Source organism: Emys orbicularis, chromosome 9, assembly GCF_028017835.1.
Source record: "Emys orbicularis isolate rEmyOrb1 chromosome 9, rEmyOrb1.hap1, whole genome shotgun sequence".
Lineage (NCBI taxonomy): Eukaryota > Metazoa > Chordata > Testudines > Emydidae > Emys > Emys orbicularis.
Window position 1 is genome coordinate 54,960,710 of NC_088691.1, and position 26,046 is coordinate 54,986,755.

The 26,046-nt window shown below is 49.3% G+C and overlaps 1 protein-coding gene across 3 annotated transcripts in view; it reads left to right on the top strand.

Moving 5' to 3' along the window:
• DGKG (diacylglycerol kinase gamma) overlaps window positions 1–19,942 on the top strand; it is a 114,145-nt gene extending 94,203 nt beyond the window's left edge. For all 3 annotated transcript variants that reach the window (XM_065410350.1, XM_065410351.1, XM_065410352.1), the window contains 3 exons: window positions 11,720–11,840; window positions 14,770–14,830; window positions 19,844–19,942. In XM_065410350.1, the coding sequence (XP_065266422.1) occupies window positions 11,720–11,840; window positions 14,770–14,830; window positions 19,844–19,942 (281 nt within the window). The remainder of the gene's footprint in view (window positions 1–11,719; window positions 11,841–14,769; window positions 14,831–19,843) is intronic.
• The last annotated feature ends 6,104 nt before the right edge of the window (window positions 19,943–26,046 follow it).

Genomic DNA, 26,046 nt, shown 5'->3' on the forward strand with positions numbered 1-26,046 from the left:
CCACTCCATGTCATCCAGTCCCAGCATCTGGCAGTCAGAGGTTTAGGGACACCCAAAGCATGGGGTTGTGTCCTTGCCCATCCTGGCTAATAGCCATTGATGGACCTTTGATAGATGAATTTATCTAGTTCTTTTTTGAACCCAATTATACTTTTGGCCTACTGCCTATTAATTTCACTGGGTGACCCCCTCGTTCTTGTGTTATGTGAATGGGGTAAATAACACTTCCTTATTCAACTTTCTCCACACCAGTCATGATTTTATAGACCTCTATCATATCCCTCCTTAGTCATCTCTTTTCCAAGCTGAACAGTCCCAGTCTTCTTAATCTCTCCTCACATGGAACCTGTTCCACACCCCTAATAATTTTTGTTGCCCTTCCCTGTACTTTTTCAAATTCTAATATATCTTTTTTGAGATGGAGCGACCAAAACTGCACACAGTGTTTCAAGGTGTAGACGTACCATGGATTTATATAGTGGTATTTTGATATTTTCTGTCTTATTATCTATCCCTTTCCTAATGGTTCCTAACAGTCTGTTCGCTTTTTTGACTGCCTTTGCACATTGAGCAGATGTTTTCAGAGAACTATCCACAATGACTCCAAGATCTCTCTCTCTTGAGTTGTAACAGCTAATTTAGACCCCATCATTTTGTATGTATAGTTGGGATTATGTTTTCCAAAGTACATTGCTTTGCATTTATCAACTTTGAATTTCATCTGCCATTTTGTTGGCCAGTCACCCAGTTTTGTGAGATCCCTTTTTTACTTTTCGCAGTCTGCATTGGACTTAACTATTTTGAGTAGTTTTGTATCATCTACAAACTTTGCCATCTCACCCTTTTTCTAGGTCTTTTATGAATATATTGTTAAACAGCACTGGTCCCAGTACAGAGCCTTGGGGAACCCTGCTATATACCTATCTCCACTGTGAAAATTGACCATTTATTCCTACCCTTTGTTTCCTATCTTTAACCAATTACTGATCCATACTGCTCCATCTGTTTGTCAGAGATCTAAGGTATTTTTCTTCATTAAGCTTGTAAAATGTTGAGAATTTCTGTACCAGTAGAGGGGAGAGATTATTGAACATACAAACTTTGTTAGAGCAGTAAATGAGAGGACCTAATGCATCTGCTTGTCTAGGCCAGTCTCTGGGAATTCTATCACCTAGAATATCATACTGGATTAGATGCTCTGAGTTGTGATAAGTCTGTATTTTCTTTTAAATGTTGATTTATGGCATTAGCCTCTCAGTATCTAGATGAGTGATGCTGCAGACAGAGTGTGGTAAAATCTGTCTCGACTGAACTGTAACCATTTGTGAGTTTAAATGGCAAGCCTTCGAAGAAGAGATGGTCAAAACTCCAAATTTCTGTTTTGTGGTATATTTTGACATTTTGAAATTTGTTTTCATTCCCAAATTGGAATGCAGACAAATATTTTCAAATTTCCCTGGAAATCAAAATGCCAAAAGTAATTGCTTTGAAATTTTTCATTTTGGAATTTTGAAATTTTGTTTCCATTTTTATTTTATGTTTTTTCATTTTTATATTATTTTTTATTATTTAATGACATGTCAGTGGTAGTAGTGCATAACATGACATTAGATGAGCAAATATTTTCAATCTCTTAGCAAAATGATTCCAGGCTAACACAAGGATACTGAAAAGAGCTGCTCCACGAATTAGTACTCTAAGTGCTATCTTATTTTGTTTCAAAGTGTCAAAATATTTCATTATAACACAAACAGGAAAATACGATCTAGAGAATAAGACAAACAGTAGTAAGTAGCAGCTGCTCTTACTGAATTAAAAAAGAGAAATAGAATATTTCAACTATTATATTCTATCTTTATGACACATCAGTACTAGTTGTACAGAATATGACATAGTAGGACATGCTTTACATCAGTGGTTCTCAACCAGGGGTACGTGTATCCCGGGGGGTACTTAGAGGTCTTCCAGGGGGTACATCAACTCATCTAGATATTTACCTAGTTTTACAACAGGCTACAGAAAAAGCACTAGCGAAATCAATACAAACTAAAATTTCATACAGACAATGACTTGTTTATATTGCTGTATATACTATACACTGAAATGTAAGTATAATATTTATATTCCAATCGATTTATTTTATAATTATGTGGTAAAAATGAGAAAGTAAGCAGTTTTTCAGTAATAGTGTGCTGTGGCACTTTTGTATTTTTATGTCTGATTTTGTAAGCAAGTAGTTTTTAAATGAGATGAAACTTGGGGTATGCAAGTCAAATCAGACTCCTGAAAGGGGTACAGTAGTCTGGAAAGGTTCAGAGCCACTGCTTTACATGATGCAACATGTCATTATGTAAAAATAATTTAAAAAATACAAATAGTGAAAAATTCATAAAATAAAATCGTGAATGAAACATCAACATTTTTCTTTTAAAAAATTTCCCCAAAAATTGTTTACAAATATGTTCACAGGAAAATTCATTGAAATCGGTACAATTTCATGACAAATTTCTGTTTAGTAAAAATGCCACATTCCAACAGAAAAGTGTTTTGACAAAAAAAATCTGAGCAGTTCTACTTCTAAGTGACCTTCCCTGGGCCCTTGCAAGGTTTGAAAGTGTCAACAGGACACCTTTCACAGTTCAGTGGTACAGTGCCCTCCACTACCTTGGTAATGGAGTATTTCGTCCGGTTTGGAGTTTTTTTTTATTGAAATATTTACTTTCTATTCCTTTTCTTAATGATAGTGGAGAGACAAGGTGATGTACCTCACCCAGTGCACTAAATGCCCCAACAATAACTATGTGGGTGAAACAAATCACTTTGCTCTTGAAGGAACTCACACAGGAAAATGATAAAAGACACAAACATCACATCACCTGTGGAGGAACACTTCTCACAAAGCAATATCTGACCTGTCAGTCCTTGTCCTCAAAGGAAACCTGCACAACACCTTCAAAAGATGAGCCGGAGAGCTTAATTTCATAACTCTGCTAGACCCTAAAAATCATTGTCTTAATAAAGAGACTGGATTTATGGGTTGTTACAACAGTCTGTAACCCACTAACCTCCTTTTTTTGTTCTATGATTGGAGGGGTGTTAACTGGCCACTTCCCCTTGAATGGTCTCTTGCAATATGTGTTAATGGCTTATGCTAAACAATCTGTTCCACCTTGTATGTAGCTGTGACACTCTGCGTACCTTTCCCAGAGCTCTGTGTAGCTTAAAAGCTTGTCTCTTTCGCCAACAGAAGTTGGTCCTATAAAAGATATTACCTCACCCACCTGTCTTTCTAATACCCTAATCAGGGCCGGCTCCAGGGTTTTGGCCGCCCCAAGCAGCCAAAAAAAAAAAAAAAAAAGCCGCGATCGCGATCTGCGGCGGCAATTCGGCGGGAGGTCCTTCGCTCCGAGCGGGAGTGAGGGACCGTCTGCCGAATTGCTGCCGAATAGCTGGACGTGCCGCCCCTCTCCGGAGCGGCCGCCCCAAGCACCTGCTTGCCAGGCTGGTGCCTGGAGCCGGCCCTGACCCTAATGATACTGTCATTTTGTTAATCAGTAACATTTTGCCATTTTCAAAATGGTTTAATTTGACGTTTGAGAACAGTATATTCTGCATCGCTTGCTCCACAAGGAGAAGGCAAACGGTCTAATGAGTCCCAGCAATGGGATGTTGTTGCATTCAGCAGAACCTCACTAATCCGCACTTTGGCAACCTGCAAGGCCACACCAGAAATGAATTTTCAAGCTCTGTGGTGGATCAAAGCTGGAATCGATGATATTTTCTTGTGCTAAGCTGGTGCTCCCACTCACCCCACCCCATCATTTCTGCAAGGCCAGAGGTGGTGGGTATGGCCTGCCAGGAGTGATGTGGGGAGATGCCTGGTGATTTTGGTTATGTTGGTGTTGGGTTATGTGATGTTGGTGTTATTGGTGGGTCATTTATTAAGGGATTTCCATGGGTGCTCAGAGCAGTGGACAGGTGCTTTTCTATTGTAGATTGGTAAATCTCTAAATAACTGATGTCACTCTTCCAACAGATGAACCTCTTATCACTCCGGGAACCTATTAACACCCTAGAAAGGCGCTAGGCTGCTTACATTTGTTTGGTGATGCTGGTGCACGTCCAGTGGCAGATTAGCCACTGGGTGAACGGGGCCCATGCCCAGGGGGACCCGGAAAAATGGTCACTCCGGCGCCCTACCCCTGCTCCACCCAGGGCTCCTGCTGGGGAGCAGGGTTGGGCACAGGGGCTTCTCCCGCTCCACCTGCCTGGCGCTCCTGCCAGGGACCGGGACAAGCCCCTGCGCCCTGACCCCACTCCCTGGCAGGAGCTCCAGGCAGGCGGGCGAAGCAGGGCAAGCCTCCGTGCCTGACCCCATTTCCCTGGCAGGAGTGCCAGGCCGGGCGGGGGGGGGGGGAAGCGGGGCAAGCCCCTTTGCCCAACCCCATTTCCCCAGTAGAAGCACCTGGGAGGAAGTGGCGGGGGGGAGGGGGACTGCAGGCGGAAGGGGTGGGGAGGGGGCCCCCACTTGCTCTGGCCCAGGGCCCCACAAAATAGCAATCCGCCTCTGTGCACATCCTCCTTTCTAACGTCAGTAGCAGCTTCTTCCATCAGCATGATGGAAGCCGTGACTGCCCATCCTCGCTGGCTCAGCTAGTGAACTTCAGGCAGATAGATCTCCTGTTGGCCAAATGCCCAAGTGGATTCTGGCTCATAAGGCTCCCACGGGACAGTGCTTCTCTGCCGTGGGAAAGCTTACATGCCAGAGGTCTCCCCAGCCTGGTCCCCAGATGCAAGTTCAGAGCAGTGACCTTAGACTCAGCTGCAGAATCCCCAACCCCATGGGACTGAACACTTATATCCACATGTCCGTCAGGCCAGCTCACAGGCAGCTCCTTCATTTCTGCCCAAGGCAGGATCATTACAAGTACAGCACAGTACTGGTCAGCTTTTCTTTTGCCCCCCCCCCCCCCCGAGTATATACCCAGTGACCATCATGGTCGCTCACCCGAACATCCTGGCAATTCATGTCTCGCCGTACCTCTGTGGTTGGCTAGGGAAGATTCAGGTGCTACAGGAGGCGAGAACTGGCCTGCAGAAGACCTGCTCTCACCTCCAGGCTAAGGTTACACCACGTGAAATCCACCTTTGCACTCGTGTCTGTTGGGGAGACCATGGAGTCGGTAATGACAAAGGTTTGCCTGCCTCAAGGAGATTTCTAGACCTACTCACAACTACTCCATTAGTAGGTTCTCAGCTTCAAAACCAGGGAGTGCCTGAGGTCACTGGCTCAATGGTGTTGTGCATCTGGATAACCCCAGTTGTCCGGTTGAGAGGAAGCTGCCTCAGGAGAACAATTGAAGCAACAGAGTGTCTGTTCCACCTGGCGTGATGGACCGGCCCTTGGGATGTTTGCAGAGTGGTTCTTGACTCACCAGTCTCCCAGGAACCCAGGCCTGTAAGGCAGGAGGGGATGCACATCTGGGCCAGTGGACAACCCACAATTTGAATGCCTATTGCCTTGGGCAACATTAATGGTAAACAGTAGTAGCAGCCAGGGGCCTGGCAGAGGTCCCCAGCAGAGACAGCTGGAGCTCAGTGTGCTCCAGTCATGCTCCCTATGCTGGAGCTGCAGGGGGCATGTGGTATGGGAGCAAGCTGTGCTGGGAGTGAGACGTGCCCTGCAAAGGGAGCAGAGTGGGACTGTGAGCCCCCATGGAGAGTCTCCAGCACAAGGCTGTGCAGAGTGTTCTCTAGCACTCAGGAGTTATCGTAAAAATGCTACTGAATTTCTTTGGCCAGCCTGTTTCTGTGAGTTCCTGTCGCTGTTTGTCCCTCCGTGCGGCTGCAAAAATGCTTCTAAAACGCAATCCACTTTCCCAGTTGAGACGGGTCAGTGTTTTGAACAGCAACTAAAGGCACGAGGGTCATCAGGAGAACCTTGCTGATGAGTATTCACCAGCTTTGGTATCGTGTGGCCCATCCCTGGGCAAGAGGAGCTCATGAGCGCCATTGGTGGGATTCCTAGGGGGGGAAGGCAGGACACCCTGGATGCGATTGAGCTTTCAGACTGTGCATGAATGAAACGCAGACATTGTCAGGCTGGAGAGTTCGAAATCCACTGGTTACCTCCATTCAGGGGCCTCCTGCCCCAGCCGAAAAAACAAAGCGAGAGCTTCGCAGCTTTGAACTCTTCCATTTCTGCTCCATAGCTGGACCCTGCTGCCCTAGGTAGACTGCCGTCTGCATCCTTCTCCAGCCGTCCTGTCCCAGCCCCATTTATAGTCAGTTACCTAGTGCGACCTTTCAGCACTAAGTTGTCTATTCAATGAACCCACTCTTCCTGGGCACTTTGCCAATGGCTGCCCAGTATCAGAACTGCCTCTTGTAAGCAAGTGGCCTGAGAGGCTAACGCAGACCCTGCACTCCTCTGCCAGGCTTCAGCCCAGGGCATGGTGCAGGCAGGACACTTGTTGGTATGCTGGATGGTCTCCTCTTGCCCTCAGCCAGGGAGATGCCATGTAGCTGCATCCTGCAGGGCTTCTCTGTGCCTTGCCATACCACTGATATCAATATCCATCTATACCCAACATCAAAATGTCACTGTTAATGGGGAATCATATCCAGTGGAGGGGTTTCCCCCGGGGATCTGTTCTTGCCCCACTGCTGTTCAGCTTCTTGATCAATGAACTGTGAGGAAATACAAAATCACTCACTGCTGGTAAAATCTGCAGCTGACCCAAAGCTGAGCGGAGTGGTAAATAATGCTAAGGGCAGTTACGCAGAGTGGGCTGGACAATTTGGTGAGCTGGGCCCAAGCCAACATGCATTTCAATGCAGCCAAAGGCAAGGGAATATATCCAGGAACAAATAGCATAGGCCACATTTTCAGGGTGGGAGATTGTATTTTGGACAGCAGTGACTCTCACCTATTGAGGGCTCCTGGCTGCTGATTGCAGAACAGAGTCCCAGCCTTGACATCCTTTTGGTCTCCTTAGTGCATTCAGAGACCCACATAGACACAACAGGGAAATATGCTCCCTTCTGCCTGTGGCTGGCCTGAAGACTGAGCCACACCCTATCAAACATGGATCTGGCACCTGGGACCCATGCTGGTTACAGGAGCTTGCAGGACTGGATCGAAGAGTGAACCACACCCTCTAAAAAAGCTCTCACTGGTACAAATGCATCAGCCCATTAGCTTAGCAAGGCAGGTTGCTGAGAGCACATCGCCCCCACTGTATCAAGATATGCTTGGGGGCCTTCAGAGAGCAAGTTACATTCCCTGATTCTAATAGTTCAACTGTCCCAACCCCAGCCCTTCAGCCTAAGTTAGAGCCGCTTAGGGACTGCTCTAACCACTGCCAGCTGCCTGTGGTCCCTACGGGACCACGCAACATGTGAGAAATGATGGAGTGCAGCTGTGCTCCACCCGCCCTCTTGTTCCCAATTAACCCCTCCCATCCTCCACACTGCGGGGAGAAGGGCAGTTGGTGCAAGAGCTGGCAACGCTACTGTCCACCTGCTCAGTGCTCCCCCATGCCGGGGGAATTCCCTGCTGGCCAAATCCTGAGTGGCCAGAACCGGGGCAGAGAGCCTGGACCATTGCATTCTGTTTGGGGAAATCTGTGTTCTCTTCCCATCCAAGGAAAGGGGCTGTCTGAGATCACTGAGCGCACCCCACAGGCTGACAGAGGGCCTCCACTCCAAAGGGGGTGCTGTTATGTGGGAGATGCTGATCAGAGAAGAAAGCCACAGCACTGTCTGGTCTAATCAGAAAACAAGCATTTGTCTCTCATCTCAACATTTCTCTTCTCTGCCTCCCTTTTTCCTGTCTTGGCACCTTCCTCTTTCTCAGAGCCCCTCCCTCCGCTACCAGAGCCTCTTCCCAGCAGAGCTGAACAAGTCTTCTCCAAGCTATTGCAAGCGGCTGCTTTTTCAGCCCCAGCCTTTGAAGTCCTTCCGGAATATCATCAGCATTTCATCACCCGCAAGGAGGAGCTTTGGTTTGAAAATCCAGACAGGATAATGCATCTCTGTCTTTGTCAAGAGTGCACAGCCCAGGGGCAAAGTGGAGTTGGTGTGGACGGACACGCAGGTGCTGCGGAGGAGCAGAGACTACGTCCCGGCTAGGCTAGGCACAGGCCTTGTGGAGTGGTGAATAGCAGCTATAACTCAGTGAGGGTGTCAGGCCGTCTCACTCACAGTACGGGCACGTGCTCACTCGTTGAAAGGAGTACGTGGCATTGTGCGCTCCAGTCCTTCTCTCACCTAATGAATGGAGCAGCATTCACACCCGCCTCCGAGGGAAGTGGTAAAAGCATCATCCCCCCGAGTCTTTGACAACGGACCAGACAAAGCAGTGGACAGTCTAGTGTAGCAGGGAACGGAGCAGAGAACTGAACAGATTGTTCCCATCGCTAATTCCAGCTTATGCTGCCAGGGGTCAATTCAGCAGCAAGGTCTTAAGAAATTTTTTTTTTTTTTTTTTTAAATGGAGATATCCCATCTCCTAGAACTGGAAGGGACCTTGAAAGGTCATCGAGTCCAGCCCCCTGCCTTCACTAGCAGGACCAAGTACTGATTTTGCCCCAGATCCCTAAGTGGCCCCCTCAAGGATTGAACTCACAACCCTGGGTTTAGCAGGCCAATGCTCAAACCACTGAGCTATCCCTCCCCCACATAAAGTTTATGAACAGGGCTTCATCCTGCCTGGCTCAGTGGGTGTGAAACATGATCGTTGTGAGCTGGGTGGCTCACACCCCCTTTGCACAGGTGCAGATGACCGCACAAGGCAGCAGGGGCCAGGTATGTGAGGGGTAAGTGGAAGCACTGGGAGCCTTCCCCATCCCACCTTGTGCACCCAGAGACAGCTGCATTCCTGTGCTCAGGACGTTTCCAGGACTGCTCCCTGCCAGTGCTCTTGGGTGGAGGGCCCTGAGCCCTAGTGCCCTATGCACCAGCCCACAGAGCAAGCCGTGGCAGCAGGTCACACCATCGTCAAGGCTCGTGAAGCCTGTTCTCTCTGGTAAGTTGTGTGGGAACATCACACATCCCAGGGGAAGCCAGGCTCCCGCATGCTGCCAGATAGCCCTTGCTTGATGCGTGAATGGCTCGGGAGACTGCATGTGAGGAGATACCTGGCTGGGAATCTCTCATGGGAGCAGAACCTCTTTAAACAACACATGGACCTTTCTGAAGCTGCTCCACTTGCCTGTTGTCTGGAGTCTATGGGGGATGAGAGCCAGATTGCCAGAAACCTGCAGCTTCCTAGAATCCCCTGGAAACCCATTCCCAAGGGCTCTTCCAGTTCTAGCAACTTGTCTTCAGTGCCGTGTAACATGGGTCTCAGCTTGGTTTGTTCCAACAGGGCATATCCCAGTGTCAGGTATTCTAGAAGATTTTGTGGATGCTGTTGAGGTGCTTGCTCCACTGGGACTGAGAACAGTACTGGTAGTCAGTGAGCACCGAAGATGGGCTATACTATAGGCTAGCTAGAGAAAATAGGGGCCAGACTAGATGCTTTGATCTTAATAAAGTCAGAAGGGACCATTGTGATCATCTAGCCTGACCTCCTGCATAACAAAGGCCAGAGAATCTCATCCACTGATTCCTGCCCCACGCCCAGAACGTCTCACTGAGCTAGAATGAAGCTCTTAGTCACAGATCCAGACTTGGTGACCAAGTGAAGCCAAGAGTTGGAGAATTAGACAAATCCCTTGGGAATCTGGTCCAGTGGTTAATTATTCTCTGTGTTACCAACATATCTTATTTCCCGTTTGTTCTGCTGAGTTCATCTTCCAGCCATTGGGTCTGGTTCCACCTTTAACTGCGAGGTTAAAGAGGCCTCTATCAGAAACCTCCCCGTGTAGGTACTTAACGGCCAAGATCAAATCACCTCTTAACTGCATCTTTTATAAGTGAAATAAATAACCATTGGCACAGATTCCCAAGGGATGGGCCCAAACACGCTCACCATAGCTTTGTCTGAGCTGGCTCGCTAAGAATAACAGCATGGCCCATGGCAGCACAGGCACTGGCTTGGGCTTAGCACCCGAGTACAAACTCAGCGGGTTGGACAGGATTGTGATCAGGTGGCCATCTTGAGCTGCTGTCTGTGCTGCTGTGGGCACACTGCTATTTTTAGCAAGCTAGCTCAATCAAAGCTAGCGGGGTATATTTACCCAAGCTGAAAACTGTATCTCCCCAGCACTGTGTAGACATACCCTCAGTGGCTCACTGTCTGGCAGGTTTTCTAGACCTCAGCTCAGTCTTGTAGCTTCTACTCTGTCCCCTTTCCAGTATTTCAACATCCTTCTTGGAGAGCGGCCAGTAGAATTGGATTCCGTATTTGTGCAATGGTCTCACCAACGCTGTATGCAGAGGTAGCGCCACCTCGCTGCTCCTCTGCGATGGTCCCGTTTGTCCCTGTTGCCCCAGCCTCGCACTGGGCGAGCATGCTCAGCTGGTTTCTACCACCACCCCTTAGGCTTTTTCAGAGTCATTGTGTTTCCCGGATCTAGTCCTGCCTCCTGTAAGTGTGGCCAAGGCAGGAAACCAGGAGGGACTGGGCAAGAGACGATAATGAACAAGAGACAACATTTGGATGTCAACTGCCTGAGTCACCTGGCCAGGAATCTTTTCTTGTGTTTTCTTTTCTCGTGGAGCTTCTTATTGTAAACCCACCTTTGCCTTGTTTTGTCTCCCCCCGGGCACAAATGCATCTGACCTGTACGGGGTGGGGGCTAGTCACAGCGCAGCCCTCCAACACGGGGCAGCTCTGCCATTCCTAGCTGAGGCCCTAGCTCAGTTCCCTGGGATTGACAGGCATGTGGAGCATGCCCAGAAAGGCAAGGGCTCTGATCTGCAGGGCATCCCCGGGAGGGGTGCAAAGATGGCTTTATGGGCTTTCCAGGAGCCAAAACATACTCCAGAATAAGTTACAGCAGCCAGGTGCTGCTCTAAGTTACTGCAGACCAGACCAGCAGCCCTCCAGCACTGTGAGCTATGGGTTTGCCCCCAAGCCACCCCCTTCCAGCCCTGCCCTGGTCCCAGCACACCCCGTGTTTGTGGTAGCCCTGCTCTGTGCGTGACCAGGCAGATTTCCCTCTGCCAGCTGCAGTGCATTAAGAGCTCCTATACACCACAGCCATGGTGATGCAGGGGACAGGCGTGGGGAAAGTCTCTGTCCTCCTTGAAGCTGGTCCCAGGTGGGGAGGTGTCATTTCCCCACTCTCTGCTGAGCTCCCAAACACCGTCCCAGCATTGGACTGAGTGTTCAGAGATACTTCCTTGCAGAACGAGCCCAAGTCTGTTAGGGATTCACAGCTCTATCTCCAAGCAAATGTCTGTTAGCCCCAGTGCCCAGGCTAAATTCCAAGACAGCGAGCTACAGTATGTTCAGATAAATTCCCCTCTCGCTGCATTTGGGTTCATGACCTGCCCCTACACTGTTAGGCAGTATTGTTGACATGTTTACAGTGGCTGCTGAGTTCCACTCCAGAGGTGGCTGCATTGTGATGAGTAACATGATCACTGTGTAAATGTCTGCTCTGTAAAGTGTCTTGCTCCTGTCGCTAAATGGATAGGAATAGTAACGAGCAGTGGTATTTAGTACTAGACCAGAGGCTGGGTGAGGGGCTATGTCTGAGGACATGAGTTCAGTCTGGACAAGGCAGGTCAGAACCTACATGCAGTGTTTGACTTTTTCTCCTCCCAGACCTCAGTGACCAGCTCCTGGAAGTGGTGGGTCTCGAGGGAGCGATGGAGATGGGGCAGATCTACACCGGACTGAAGAGTGCTGGAAAGAGACTGGCTCAGTGTTCATCCGTCACCATCAGGTACTGTCTCAGCCCCTGATCCCGCTCTTAATCACGCCCATTAGAACATGGCAAATGGCTGTGACTATTTGAAAGCATCCTAACAGATACATTGCTACATCCAACGCCTGTCCGAGGCTCTGCTGAGATCCAGTTATTGCCCCACCTGTCTCCCCTTCACCCGCTAATCCTGTAACTCCAATTCCAGCAGGTCTGCTTGTCTGGCATGATTTATTTACAGTGTTGTGGTGGCCGCATTGGTACCCGGATATGAGTGAGACAAGGTAGATGTGGTAACACCTTGTATTGGACCAATTTCTGTTGGTGGAAGGGTCAAGCTCAAAAGCACGTACCTTCCACCAACAGAAACTGATCCAATAAAAGACATTATTCCCCCACCTTGTTTCTCTCCTGCGTTATGTATGGGGCTTGTACAGCACCGAGCAGAAAGGACTCATTGGCCATGAGTAAGGCTCCTAGGACCTATGGTGATACAGCTACCCCGGCAATATTTAGTGTAAGGCTTTGCCACTTATTGCTCAGGAGTCTATTGGCCACAGTGTCTCTCTTTATATTTGCTCAGTTCTTTTACTAGGCTGGGATGGTTTGGGTTGGATTGGTTAGCTGGTTTGGTTGGGTAGTTGGTCGGTCAGTCATTGACAAGATCATTCTTCTCTCCTTCATAGTAAAATAGTGCCGTGTTGTATTTCCCAGCCCTTAGATACCTCCCTAGTTTTCAGTGACTCTTCAGTGATAGTTGTTAGTGGGTTTGTGCATTTGTTGGCTGGCTTCCTTTAAAACTAGGAACCCTCCATTGTCACCGACTCATTGTGTGAGCCAAATCCTGAAGGTCTTACTGCTTACTTGGGCAAAGCTCGCCCTGGCGTCAGTGGCAGTTTGACTGACTCGGATGGAGGAAACAGGGTGGAAGGACTGCAGGATTTGGCCGTGTGTATTCAGATCTCCCCTTCCTTACTTCTGATCAATAGGTGGTTTGTGTATTAGTCATTATTGAATTGGCAAAAATGTTTGGACGGATGCCACAAAACTGTTTGCAGATTTCACGCAAATAGTTTCAGCCGTTCACAAAATGGCTGGAGGAGGCGGTGAGGGTGTGTCCACTGCTGCCCTCCCTTCCCCTTATAACTTTTCACCCAGCGGATAGGGTAGTCACCCAAGAGGTAGGCGACCCAGGTTCATTATCTCCCTCCTTCCAGTCATCGGTGACATAACCTTCCAGCATCTACCTTGAGGGAGGCGCTTCAGGACAAGGGTTCTCACCCCTCAGATCTTTGACCAGTTTACCATGGAGCCACATTAGCCTCCCCTTGTTCCTGACCCCCTGCTTTTTCAGAGGGATGGCAGACTGCTGGGCCTTAATTAAGGTGTCCTGTAGGGTGCTTCAGCCTTCATTCTCACCCCTGGATTTTACTACTTCATCCCTTTCCCCATGCCTTACAGACTGCAATATCAGCTGTACACCTCCACCTCGACCGAAATGCCGCTCGGCTGTACTTTCCCATAGACTCAGATCTCAGTATCAGTCCTGATTACTCAAAACCCACACACCTTCCACCCCACTGACTCAGATCCCAGATCTGCCCTTCCCCCAGCCAGACTGTAACCCCTAATGACATACCCACATGTACAGCCCAGGGTGCCTCTCATCCATGGAACCCTCCCCCTAGAGTTTATCATCTCCACAACACCTCATTTTTGTTAACCTCCTTCCACTGAAGCATCAGGAATGGCCTGGCTGGAGATGGGACACTGGATGGGGCGGGAGGGGAGGGAGCAGGCCTCTGAGGTGGCACAGAACGTTCTCTCTCTCCGGTGCTTGGCTGGCTGGGTCTTGCTCACATGCTCAGGGTCTAACTCAGGGGTTGGCAACCTTTCAGAAGTGGGGTACTGAGTCTTCAGTTATTCACTCTAATTTAAGATTTCGCATGCCAGTAATACATTTTAACGTTTTTAGAAGGTCTCTTTCTATAAGTTTATAATATATAACTAAACTATTGTTGTATGTAAAGTAAATAAGGTTTTTAAAATGTTTAAGAAGCTTCATTTAAAATTAAATTAAAATGCAGAGCCCCCCGGACCGGTGGCCAGGACCCAGGCAGTGTGAGTGCCACTGAAAATCAGCTCACGTGCCGCCTTCGGCACGCATGCCATAGGTTGCCTACCCCTGGTCTAACTGATCGCCGTGTGGGGTCGGGAAGGAATTATCCCCCAGGTCAGACTGGCAGGGACCTTAGTGGGAGGGGGCGAGTCTCATTCCTCTGCAGCGCATGGGTGCGGGTCACTTGTCAGGATTATCTGGGTCTCTCTCATGTAATCATTTTCCTGACACTGAGTGGGCCTTGGGCACTGGTGCACTTTGGTCCCTCCTGTTCTCTGCCTGTGACACATCCTACTCTAGTGTCCTGGGAGCTGTAATAGTTTGGTCAGTGGTTGGGTTTGGTGCATGGGTGCTGGGTGTTGTTGGGGGCCTGCGCTATGCAGGAGGTCAGACTGGAGGATCTGATGGTCCCTTCTGGCCTTGAACTCTATGACTGTATCAAACGCGTGGGCAGAGGCAGTGACAGACGCAGCAGAAGAACAAAGAGCATTCAGCAAAGGTGCAAGGAAGGAGCGGAGAGGATCCAGGGACAGGCTACTGACCTGGGAAAGGAAGTGATCAGATCCAGTAGCTCATAAAACAAGGTGCAATCCTTGGCATGATGCCTCGAGCCTGGGCATTACAGCAGTCTCCCGCATGGATTTCATGTGCCCAGGGCTTGCAGTTCAGGGCATGTTTTCACTAAGGGCTGCTCCAGTGCATGTCCTCCGTGTCTCCGCCCACTCCTCCGGGGAAGGTCTGTGAGCTACAGGACCCTCGGTGCAGACTGCCTGGAGAAAGGCAGTCCCTCCTGTGTCCTCACCCTGTGTCTTGTTTGTTTGTGGGTTCCAGAACAACAAAGCTGTTGCCCATGCAGGTGGATGGAGAGCCCTGGATGCAGCCTCCCTGCACAGTGAGTACACAACTGGCAGCGGTGCAGACTGGACGGGGGGCAGGGTCCCATATTAAAAGCAGCTGCTGATGGTTGGGTGATTTTCTCAGAGAAGGGATTTGTATTCCAAAGAAAATTCCCAACATGATTCCTTGACTACATCTGTCTCTTATTCCCCCTCCCCCATGACTGGAGGGGACATCACCCCATTGCCACCTCCCTAAGCCATTGTCTCCTGGCGATTCTCCCCCCACCCCCTGCAGAAGAGGGCTGGATACAAGCCTCTGAAGCCCAAGCAGTGTGATGCTCCCCCAGCCCCTGTAGCCTCAGCAAGAGCACAGAAGGTGGCCTTTTTAATAATAATAAAAAAAAAAAACAGTAAAAATTTGACTTAAATTCACAAGCTCTTGAGTCCCGACCTCCAGCACGTGTACAGCTGAAGTGCAGAGCGGGAAAGAGTGCTGATGTCTGGGCTGATTCATTAGGGCAGTGGTTCTCAGACTTTTGTACTGGTGACCCCTTTCACATACCAAGCCTCTGAGTGCAACCCCCTTATAAGTGAAAAACACTTAAATATACTTAACACCATTATAAATGCAGGAGGCAAAGCGGGGTTTGGGGTGGAGGCTGACAGCTCGCGACCCCCCATGTAATAACCTTGCAAACCCCTGAGGGGTCGCAACCCCCCAGTTTGAGAACCCCTGCATTAGGGTGGGTGACAGGATGCACCGGGCCCTTTGAGGCCCCCTGCTGGAGGCCTCACGGTCCTGCCACACACTGCCCCAGAAAAAGGAGCAGTGAAGATGGGTCCTCTAGGCCTGGCTAGATAGGCAGCAGGGAAGCAGCCAATCAGAGTGCAGCAAGCTCAGATAAAAGGAGCGGCAGGGCTGGAGTGGCTCAGTCACTGGTGGGGACCAGAAGGGTGAGAAAGGCTGCGAGACTGAAAGGCTGTGTGAGAACAAATAGAGAACCTGGGCTAAGGGTGAAGAGGAAGGGGCTACGTGGAAAGTGGCCCAGGAAATAGCAGCAGCAACTATTAAAGGAGGCAGCATGTGGCTGCTATTTGTAGGGTCCCTGGGCTGGGACCCGGAGTAGAGGACAGACCCAAGTCCCCCTACTGGACACTGGGGAAGTGGCCTAAGCCCCAGGAAGGGGATAAGGCTCAGTACTAAAACCCAAGAAAGGAGCTAGAATTTAAACAGGCCTAGAGATGGGGCTGAAGACCCTGGAGGGGGCCAACCATTGTTGGACTGTGTTACCCCAGAAGGGATTCCTTCATGTGTTAGACTGTGTGTGACTTAGCCAGAGGGCTGGGCCACTGAAGACCTGCTTGATGAGGTTAACAGCCAATAGGGCACCAGGAAAAGAGTGCAGGTTCACATCCAACCAACAGGAGGTGCTCACGAGAGGTAAGCGACCTCCCTCATGGGGTTTCTGAAAGGCCTAGGCTAAAAAAATAAACCAGGGGCAAAGGGGGTGGGGCTAATTTCAGGTCCTGGCTCCCCTCTATTCGGACAGTGCAGATTAAGCCAAAGTGCCCCAGTTGACTCCCTCAGTTGGGAGCTGTACAGGGCCCAGCTCAGGTGTCGGCTCCCCGTGCCTCACTGTCCAGATCCTCCTTCCTCCTATTTCGAATGAAAACAAGTAGCTATAATGGGCCCGAGCCTCGGGTGGTGCATGTCTGCACAGCTCTACTGACTCAGTGGAGCAAGGCTGGGGATCTGGCCCTGGAGTGGATGTGGCCTTGGGGGTTCTCTCTATAAAGATTAAAGGGGCAGTAAAATGCACACCTGAAACCTCTGGCTTTATACTTCACCTTCCCGTCCTCCTGCCGATGCAGGCCAGCACCGCTGATTAGCATAGCCTTAAATGAGAAGAAAGGATTTGGGAAACAATGGCTTTTAGATGCCAGCAGAAAACTCAGGTCACTTTGCATTTTGGCTCCTTTTCCATGTGTCTTTTTCCGCCCCATGGGTGCCCCCCGCCTCAATATCTTCAAGGCTCTGACATCATAACCAAGATTTTTCCAGGCAAGAAATGCTTGTCACGGTGTCACCAGCCGCCTGAGCCAGCTGCAGGGTCTCCCAACCTGTTGTCCCCGGAGTGGAGTGTGCTGCCCATGCTGCCTCTGCGAGAAGTGCTGGCTCTGAAGCAGGGCCCCAGCCTCGCCCCACATTGCATAGCGCTGTTCCTGGTTGGATTTGCTGGGCAGGAATGACTGCATAGGCACAGGCTGTCTCAGCATTGCTCTGATTTCAGCAGATCTCCCAATAAACTCTCCCCTTTGTTTTAATTCAAAGAAGTCAGATTTTTCTTCCCTTCCACACAGTCCGTTCGCAGCCGAGGCAGAGTCCTACGCTGCCTGGGACCAGCCCCAAAAGTGTGGGGCACTAAGCGAAGAGGGGAGTGCTGACCCAGGGCGCCCCAACAGCTGCGTCTGCTGGCCGGGCTCATAGGGAACCGGTTCATGGCTGCACCATTCCAGGGCAGGGTGCGGTGCACATGCCGTCCAGCCACCTTGCGGTGGATCATCCCAGGACCCTGACCCCTGCTATTGCAAGGGCTGAACGTGACCCCACAGTGAACACACATGACCCAGCCCGCCGTGCCTGAACAGGGCAATGGTACCAGCTCTCCTCTCCCCCTCCCCCATCCCCGAACGCAATGCCTCTGCATCTAAAGTGGTACTCGTGAGCTTCCTGGTGGGCGGCATCAGAGCCCTGGCAACCTGCTATTTTTGTCACTGCAGCACGTTAGACTCACTGCAGTGATTGCACTTGAGAGGATGGAGATTATTAAAGTGCCTTGCTGGGGACAGGGTCTCCGGGGAGAGTGGGTGTCCCTGCCCGGAGGCTCCAGAGTGCCCCGGTCCAGGATCCCAATATGATCCAGAGCGACCCGACACCTTTGCTCCATGGCATTGGGTCCTGCTGGCGGCTCACAAAGAGACATATTCCAAGCGTGGCTTTGCCGTGTGCCTGGCCTTATGCACTCGCAAAGCTAGGAAGCCCTTAATCCAGCAACTCCCATCTCCCTGACCCACGAAGAGCAGGCTCTTTAAAGGGACGCTGCCAACCACTGGCTGGAGGGAGAATTGCATTTAACTTTCACATCTGCTGTTTGATTATTACATCTAGACTGCAGGGATATGGATGGAATTTCCAAAAGCGCCCAAATGACTGAGGAGTCTAATTCGCACTGGCTGTGAATGAGACCTGAGCGCCTCAGACCCAGAACCTCCAAGTGCCTAAAACCCATTGGTTTCAGTGATCAAAATACCTTGGCGGATCTGAGCTTAGATGCCTAAGTCACTGCTGAAAATGGGACCTGGGCTCTTAAATCTCTTTGGTGCTTTTCAGAATGCTCCCCATTGTCAAACTACTCAACACTCATGTTTTGGACTCAGCTGACTTGACCCTGCCATGGAAATGCTGCTAGACAGAATCCTGTGAGCCATTCGTCCCCATCCAGATAACCCCTCCCTGGCGGAGTGGGCAGTATATGCATCCAGACTGCTCCATCATGCTGTGGCCCCTGCGCCAGCAGCTTCACCCATAGCCATCCCACCTTTTCCTCAAAAACCTCTGTCAGGAACCACAGGTTCCCCTTCAAGAGCCACGTGACAGTGGGGTTGGCGTTAGAAGAGCTACCAACTGCACCTCCGCCCGTGGCATTGAAAACCAGCCACTTTGTTTAGGAATAAAGTGATGCCTATATTCCAGAGGAGCCAGATCAGGAAGAGTTTGAGTGCAAAGGGAGGCGCTGCTGGGCGGGGCACTAGCCATCTAGAGCTCTGGCTTCTAATGTAACTTGGCCCATCTATGGAAGTGTGTTTGGTGGATCCATCCTAGCAGAGGTGAAAATAAGCCGGTATGCCCCGGTACGGTGTACTGACAAGAGCCAGTACGCCGTACCGGGGTGGCCCGGCTTCCCCAGGGGGCAATTTAAAGGGCCTGGAGCTCCCAGCAAGGGCTGGAGGCCCAGGCTCTTTAAATTGCCACCAGAGCCCCACTGCTGGAGCCCTTGGGTAGGGCTGCGGGGCTCTGGGGCTACTTAAAAAGTCCAGGACTCCCACTGCTTCTACCATCCCAGCCCTTAAAATAGCCGCGGGAGCCCTGGGGAAGCAGCGGGGCTCCTTTCTCTGCTCGGTGTCCCCGTCAGGTTCCCTTCTTTTGACCCTGTGACCGCACTCCTGTCCCTGTTTTTACATTAGTTGTCCCCCGTAATTATTTGAGTTTCAGGCCCTGTGGATCCTCCCCTTAGGCTGGGGGGGACCCTTTAGCAGTGGGCGGGCTTATGCCCGCCCACTTCCTGAAGCCCAATAGGTACTTGCCAGAGGATGTTGTGAAGGCTAAGACTATAACAGGATTCAAAAAAAAAGAACTAGATAAGTTCATGGAGGATAGGTCCATCAATGGCTATTAGCCAGGACGGACAGGGATGGTGTCCTAGCCTCTGTTTGCCAGAAGTTGGGAATGGGTGACGGGATGGATCACTTCATTATTACCTGTTCTGTTCATTCCCTCTGGGACACCTGGCATTGGCCAGTGTCGGAAGACAGGATACTGGGCTAGATGGACCTTTGGTCTGACCCAGTATTGCCATTCTTATGTTCTTAAGAATGATGTGGACCGGGGCAGAGATGAATGGACAAAGCTGCGTGTTGGAGAGAGGAATCCAAACCCACGCACCTCGTCCAAGCTTTCTGTCCCTCATAAAATGTCGAGTGAATTACAAGAGTTTGAGTCTTAGGAAGCCAGGAGCTAATTGGCTCCTGGTGTTACTGTTGCCCTCTGGTCAGCATGGGTTAGGTGTCCAGTCCAGAGATGAGCTGAACCTGGCTCTTTAGCTCAAGCTGTAAAGGCTCCTCCTTGCAGCAGTGGAGGTCCCTGGTTCCATCCCTAGCATGCTGGCCAAGATGGCTGTTGTCATGTTCTCGGGGAACAGAGAGTCTCTTTCTGAGAGGAGTAGCCCCGCTAACCCTTCTCTAAGCTGAGCCTTATTGATTGATTTGTTTTATGTATTGATTTTTAGATAAAAATTACCCACAAAAGCCAAGTGCCGATGTTGCTGGGTGCTCCCCAGAAGAGCAGCTTCTTCTTCCTGAAGAGAAGAAACCGAACTCAAGACTAAAGAAGCAAAGAAATCAAGTCCAGAGGTGACAACGCTGCATCCCGCTGGCAACTGCTACAAGGAAGGCTTGTGGAAAAGGACCCTTCATCTCTTCAGATTTCCTGACTTCTCGCTCTGCTTTGGAAACAGCAGACCGGAGGCAGTGGTTTGAACAGCAAGTGGAAAAGAGCAGCCAATGGTTCCATGTGAAATGAGGTGTGGTTTGGGTTTGTACACACACACACACACACACACACGCGCACACACACGCTACTGGCAGGCACCACCTGGATGGTTTGAAAAAATGAGATTATTCCTAGAACGTCTCAGTCGCAGGAGTGAAAACAAACTCTCAGTGCCGGGGAAGGGTTTTGTCCCTGGTGAAGCCTTAGACTCTGTTGAGAAAATTTTTTATCCTCTGAAAATAGACCAGCATAGATGGCCTGGAATGGATGGAGTATAATATCTGGCCCAACACTGCAAATGAGAGTTGGTTTCTTTCTTTTTATTTAAACAACTAACTCCCCACCCGTCCCCCAAAGTTGCCAGTGAAACAGTTACCTGGCAAGAAGCTGAGTGTCACTTATTTATCGTTTAATGCTGTCCAAGGACACTGAATGTTTCATTGCACTGTCCCTGTGGTCATCAGATCCTACACATTCTAACAGTTATTTGTTGTCTTAGCTTCAAGAATATTGAGGAGAGGGGAGATGGTGCCTTTTCTCAAACTGTTCTAATTTCATTGTTTCAAATCGCCCCACCACTAGCTTTTTTTTTTTTTTTTGGTTAAACAGAAGCAAGTTTGTCATTCAATTTCAAACCCATTTGGGTGCGAGCTATGTTTGGAGAGAGGGAGCCAGAAGGGACGGGGGAGGCCACACAAGGAGAGCCCGTTCCTTGGATGCCAGAAACAAACTCAGGGGAAACAAGAGAAGACAACACTTGGAATGTATAACTGGTCAAACATGGTCCTTGCCAGGCTGCCAGCCTCCATGGAATCCTGAATCCGATTTTGGACCGCACCTGTCTGTTTTTATTTATATATTTATTGAACAGATTCTTTTCATTTAAAAAGAAAGTTTGACAGGAATGAAACTTCCCAATTTTCCCTGGCAGTTCCAGCTAAGAGAGAGGCCCAAACTCTCTCTAACAGGAGAGTATTACTCTTAAGAGAGTTGCTTTAGCCCACTGACAAATGGCCTGAGTTGAATTTTGGATGTGATGTGGCACTCAGCCTTCACTATGCAGAAAAGGGCTTATGCTGAGTCATCACAATCCGTGGCAGGCTTGTGCATGACTGTGGAAGAGGCGCTGGTCTGGGGATGAAATCAAAGTCAACCCAGAAGTAGCACTGCATAGAGTTATTTGCTTTCTAAAGCACAACAGTGCAGAGGTGGGGCAGGGGGGAAGAAAGGTGAAGAGTATACAGCAAAGGGAGACAAAAGCAACATGGCTTCAAATGTGATTGTAATACACAAGCTATTTGCTACTATGCTTTCCTGCCTAGGGGACTTGTATTCAGATTTGGCTTAGATCATGTGAGTGTGATGGTCTCATCCTAATTCCCATTGAATCCATGTCCTGAATATCAAATCCGCCAACTTGATGGTTGGCAGTTAGTCGGAGTGCTGGGTCAAGATCTTCTATGCCAGCTATGGACTGGTGACAGCACTTGCTTATACACACCAGCTGTGTTCATCATAGAATCCTTTAATGCTCTCCCGGTATGGCTGAGGTTCATTTAAATAAAGGTATTTTACACACCATGCCGCAAGTGGCTGAACAGTATAATACATCCATTACATCTCCCCCTTTAAGTTCTATTTTCCTCCCATTTACAATATTGACGCTATCCTGCCGACTTTGAAGTTCAGTATGGACCAGTCTGTTAAGTGTCTCTGAATCATACTGATTTTCTAATTGCATCACCCGAACGCATAACACGTTGGTCATCTGGCTGTCCAGTAGTTGCTGGCTATTGTCGGTTTGGAATCCTTGAGTCGTCTTCTTGTTCTGCCCCTGCCATCTGTAGAGATTGCTCTGTTGATTGTTCTTTCGGAGGAACAAACTGTAGGTGTTCACGGTTTCTGTTGAACTCTCTACTGTCAGTCTTGATCACATATGATCTGGGCACTGAATTTTTTCTTCATGAGAACTGCAGTTGTCAATCCCATTTCTTCATCCAATTTGACATGAACACAGTCACCAGGTTCTAGACCCAACTGTTCTCTGAATGACTTCTGTTGTAAAAGCTCTTATAGACTTTATATCTGATTTGGCTACTCTCTGCATGTCTGACCACTTTGGAGATAGAATCTGAGTTGTCCTCCCATCAGGAGTTGTGCTGGACTCCATCCAGTAGCCACTGTTGGTGTTGAACTGTAACTCAGAAGAGCAAGGAATGGATCTTCCTGCTATAGGATTTTCTTGGCTGTCTGTACGGCTCTCTCAGCCTCTCCATTTGCTTGTGGGAAACTTGAGCTACTAGTAATATGATCAAAATTATATTTCATTCAGAATTACTTAAATGGATCTCCTTTCAAAAGTCCAATAACATCAAATCCTCTGAGTTCTTCCACCTTTCCCACTAGGCTCATCATGGCTGCCATGCTGTGGCTGAGAAGGCTATTGGTCTGTGGTACTTTGATCACATATGCTCTGAATGCAAAGCTTTTGTCTTTGTAAGTTGTTTCTGTGGTGAACTGGTCCATGCAGTTCAGAATACCTCCAGGGCTAGTCAGAGATGTGTCAGGTGACTTCAGCTCTGGGAGGGGTTGAACGTGATTGTAAGTCCCTTCTGAGAGGACTGTAACATCAGCTCCTGAGTCAATTTTAAAGTCAATAGTTTTGCCGTGAATATTCAGTTTCACTCTCCAGGCAGGCTCTGTGTCATCACAAGGGATAGATTCCCAGAAACAATGCCCCTTGATGGTCTGTCATATGAGTCAACTCCCTGACTGTTTTGGTGCAGCGAACAGCTGCAAAATGTCCATATTTCGTGCATGTAGGAAACCGTGTGCCTGTGGCTGGACATGCATCATCTCTTGGGATGTGACTTTTTCCACACCAAGCAGTAGCCCTGCACAGCTCCCCCTGAAAGTGCTTTTTGGGAAGGAGAACAATGTGCTGTGGTCATCTCCCTACCAGCACAAGACCTGCAGGCATGCCAACACCTCAAGACTGACTGTGAGAAATGCAGCTGGTGGAACTAACAGCGCAAGCCCAGATGACTTGATCTTCATCTATCACTGGGTGGAGATTGTCAACCAGTGCAGCTAGCTCAGTCTCCGTATCAGACCAAAGCTGGTACCCAGTTTGTCATGGGCCACGGAGACCTGAGGCGGTCTAGGTGCTGTGAGGGTCTCACTCTACAGGCTTGTCCAGGGGACTTTGACCATAAAGGGAAGATCAGACCCTGGACAAAAATGAACCAGATTGTCAGTGTCAAGCAGTGACTTCCTGAGCACAGGCCAAGGCTGGTGTCCTGCCCCCTGCAGGGAGGCACTGACAACCTCTCTCAGCACAGGACTGGGCACTTCCCACTGGCTTTCTCCACCCACAAAGGGCATGGATCCAATGCACAGGATGCAGCCCAAAGCCCTCCCAGCACCTTCAGGCCCTCGAGAGCCCCCCAGGACACTGACCCACACAGAAAGACAGGTCAGTCTGAATGGAAGCATTTGACCGGGCTGAGACAGGGTGTGTTCATCGAGCTATCCTCAAACTACCCAAGAAGGTGGAGATTGAGGATGTGACATTGGAGGGGACTGAGCTGCGAGGAGGACTCTAGAGCAGAGCATGTCTATGGGCACCATATGCTATGTCTGGACGCTCTACAGCAAGCGGATGGAGCCTTGAGAGTCATTGCTAACATGGGCAGAACTAATCCATGTGTGGCTTGGCAGACTTCGCTGGGCTGTGACCAGGAGCACGTAGATGGGAGTTCCTGAGAGTGTCCAGAGAGGAATAACCAAGTGTTTAGAACAGAGGGAAGCTAGTCTGGAATTGCTTTCTGGTCCTCATTCCCCACTCAATTTCTGCTCTCCCCACTCCAGGCATCAGGGGGCCCCAAGGAATGATCTTCCTTCTTCCCCTGCCCTGATCTCTTCTCCTCATCCCCAAGCCTGGGAGTGTGGCTGCAGCAACTGATCTTCTGCTCCCTGCCATGATCAAAACCATGCCTGATCCTCGCTTGCTCTGCTCCCTCATATGGCTACCCATTTTGCTGCACAGAGCATCCAAATCTCACCACTTTCTGCTTCAAGTGCAAGCCACATTTCTTTGGCCTTGCTTTTCTAATAGGCCAAAGAACAGAGCAGCAGGTATAATTTAACACACACACACAAAAAAACCTACCACATGCTTCTCCTTCAGGGGAGAGGATGCAAGAGCAAACACCATGTGACAGCTGTGTAGTCAAGTCGCACTCCTGGAAGGTGCTCAGATACTCCAGTGATGGATATGATATAAAAGCCTATGTAGAGCAGAAGAGTGTAATAAAGAACCAAGGAAGTACCACAGAATGTGGAAGAAAAACAATTGAGGTATCAAGCCTTCAAAAACAGGTGGTGTGATCCTGGCAATTCCCATCTAGCAATACAGCTAACTTCAAGCCTTACTAAAATAATAGAGCAAATATTAAGCTCTCAGTCCACACCCCAGACGAGTGACTCCAAGAGTGGGACGATCTATAAAATCATGACTGGTGTAGAGAAAATAGATAATGAAGTGTTGTTTACTATTTCTCATAACACAAGAACTAGGAGTCACCAAATGAAATTAATAGGCAGCAGGTTTAAAACAAATAAAAGGAAGTATTTCTTCACACAGTGCAAAGTCAACTTGTGGAACTTCTTGCCAGAGGATGTGAAGGCCAAGACCATAACAGGGTTCAAAAAAGAACTAGATAAATTCATGGAGGATAGGTCCATCAATGGCTATTAGCCAGGATGGGCAGGAATGGTGTCCCTAGCCTCTGTTTGCCGGAAGCTGGGAGTGAACGACAGGGAATGGATCACTTGATGATCACCTGTTCTGTTCATTCCCTCTGGGGCACCTGGCACTGGCCACTGTCGGAAGAAAGGATACTGGGCTAGATGGACCTTTAGTCTGACCCAGTAGGGCCGTTCTTATGATCTGCGCTCCCCCACCGAAATCTGGCATTCAGCCCCATCTGCCAGAGCCTCCTTGCCTTCACCCCAAACATCTGCCCTGCCTCTGAGAGCTCTTCTACTTGCCTTTCTTGCCATGTCCTCCTGCTTTCCCTCAGCTGTCTCTGGCCATCCAGCCTGCCACTCTCCTCCACTACATGTGGGGCTGCTAGCCCACAGCCTGCTCATCTGCTCACCATTCACAGGCCTTTCAATCCTCTGGCACCACACACTAGCCCTCCTGCCCCTAGACGCTCCATCACTCCCACCACGATCCTCATCTCTGCTGCCACAGGCAGACCGTAGACCTTTCCCTATGGCTACTCAACAGCATGCAGGGATGAGAGGATTAAAGAGGAGAAATCTGTGAGAATCCAAACAAGAGCCCTAAACACCAGCTACAGGGCATAAGCCAGGCCAGACAAACTCAACTGCTTTTCTTTGGAACATGGCATTGCAACATTAGTGACTGAGAATACACTGGGTACTTGGGCGTTAGTAGAGCATCTGAGACAGCATTCCTTGGAATCTGAATTGAAATAGTTCATTCAGATTGGTTTAGATCTGAGCAGTGTTCCATGCCTGAAACTGCCTGAGGGCTCCAAACAGCAGCTTGTACTAATGGCTATGTATCGAGTTTGGGGGAGACTTTTTTGGGTCAGCTGTTTTGGTTTACTGAAAGGAAGGGTGTTGTAAACCCCAGAGAGGCTGGAGAAATAATCCAAAGGTCCCTAAATGGTTGGACATGTGGGCAAGGAATGAAACAAGAAGGAAAAGTTGTCAATTCAGTGAGCATAGGATTCTTAGCCAGCAGCGCTGTCCAAAGCAGCCTACTATAAGGGTAATGTTGTGGGAGGAGAAGTCTTCAAATTATAGATGTGGGGGGGAGGGAGATTATAAAAGCAAGGGCTAGTTTCATCCCTGGTGTAATTTTGACCACCTAGGTGGAGTGATACCAGGGATGAACCTAGCCCA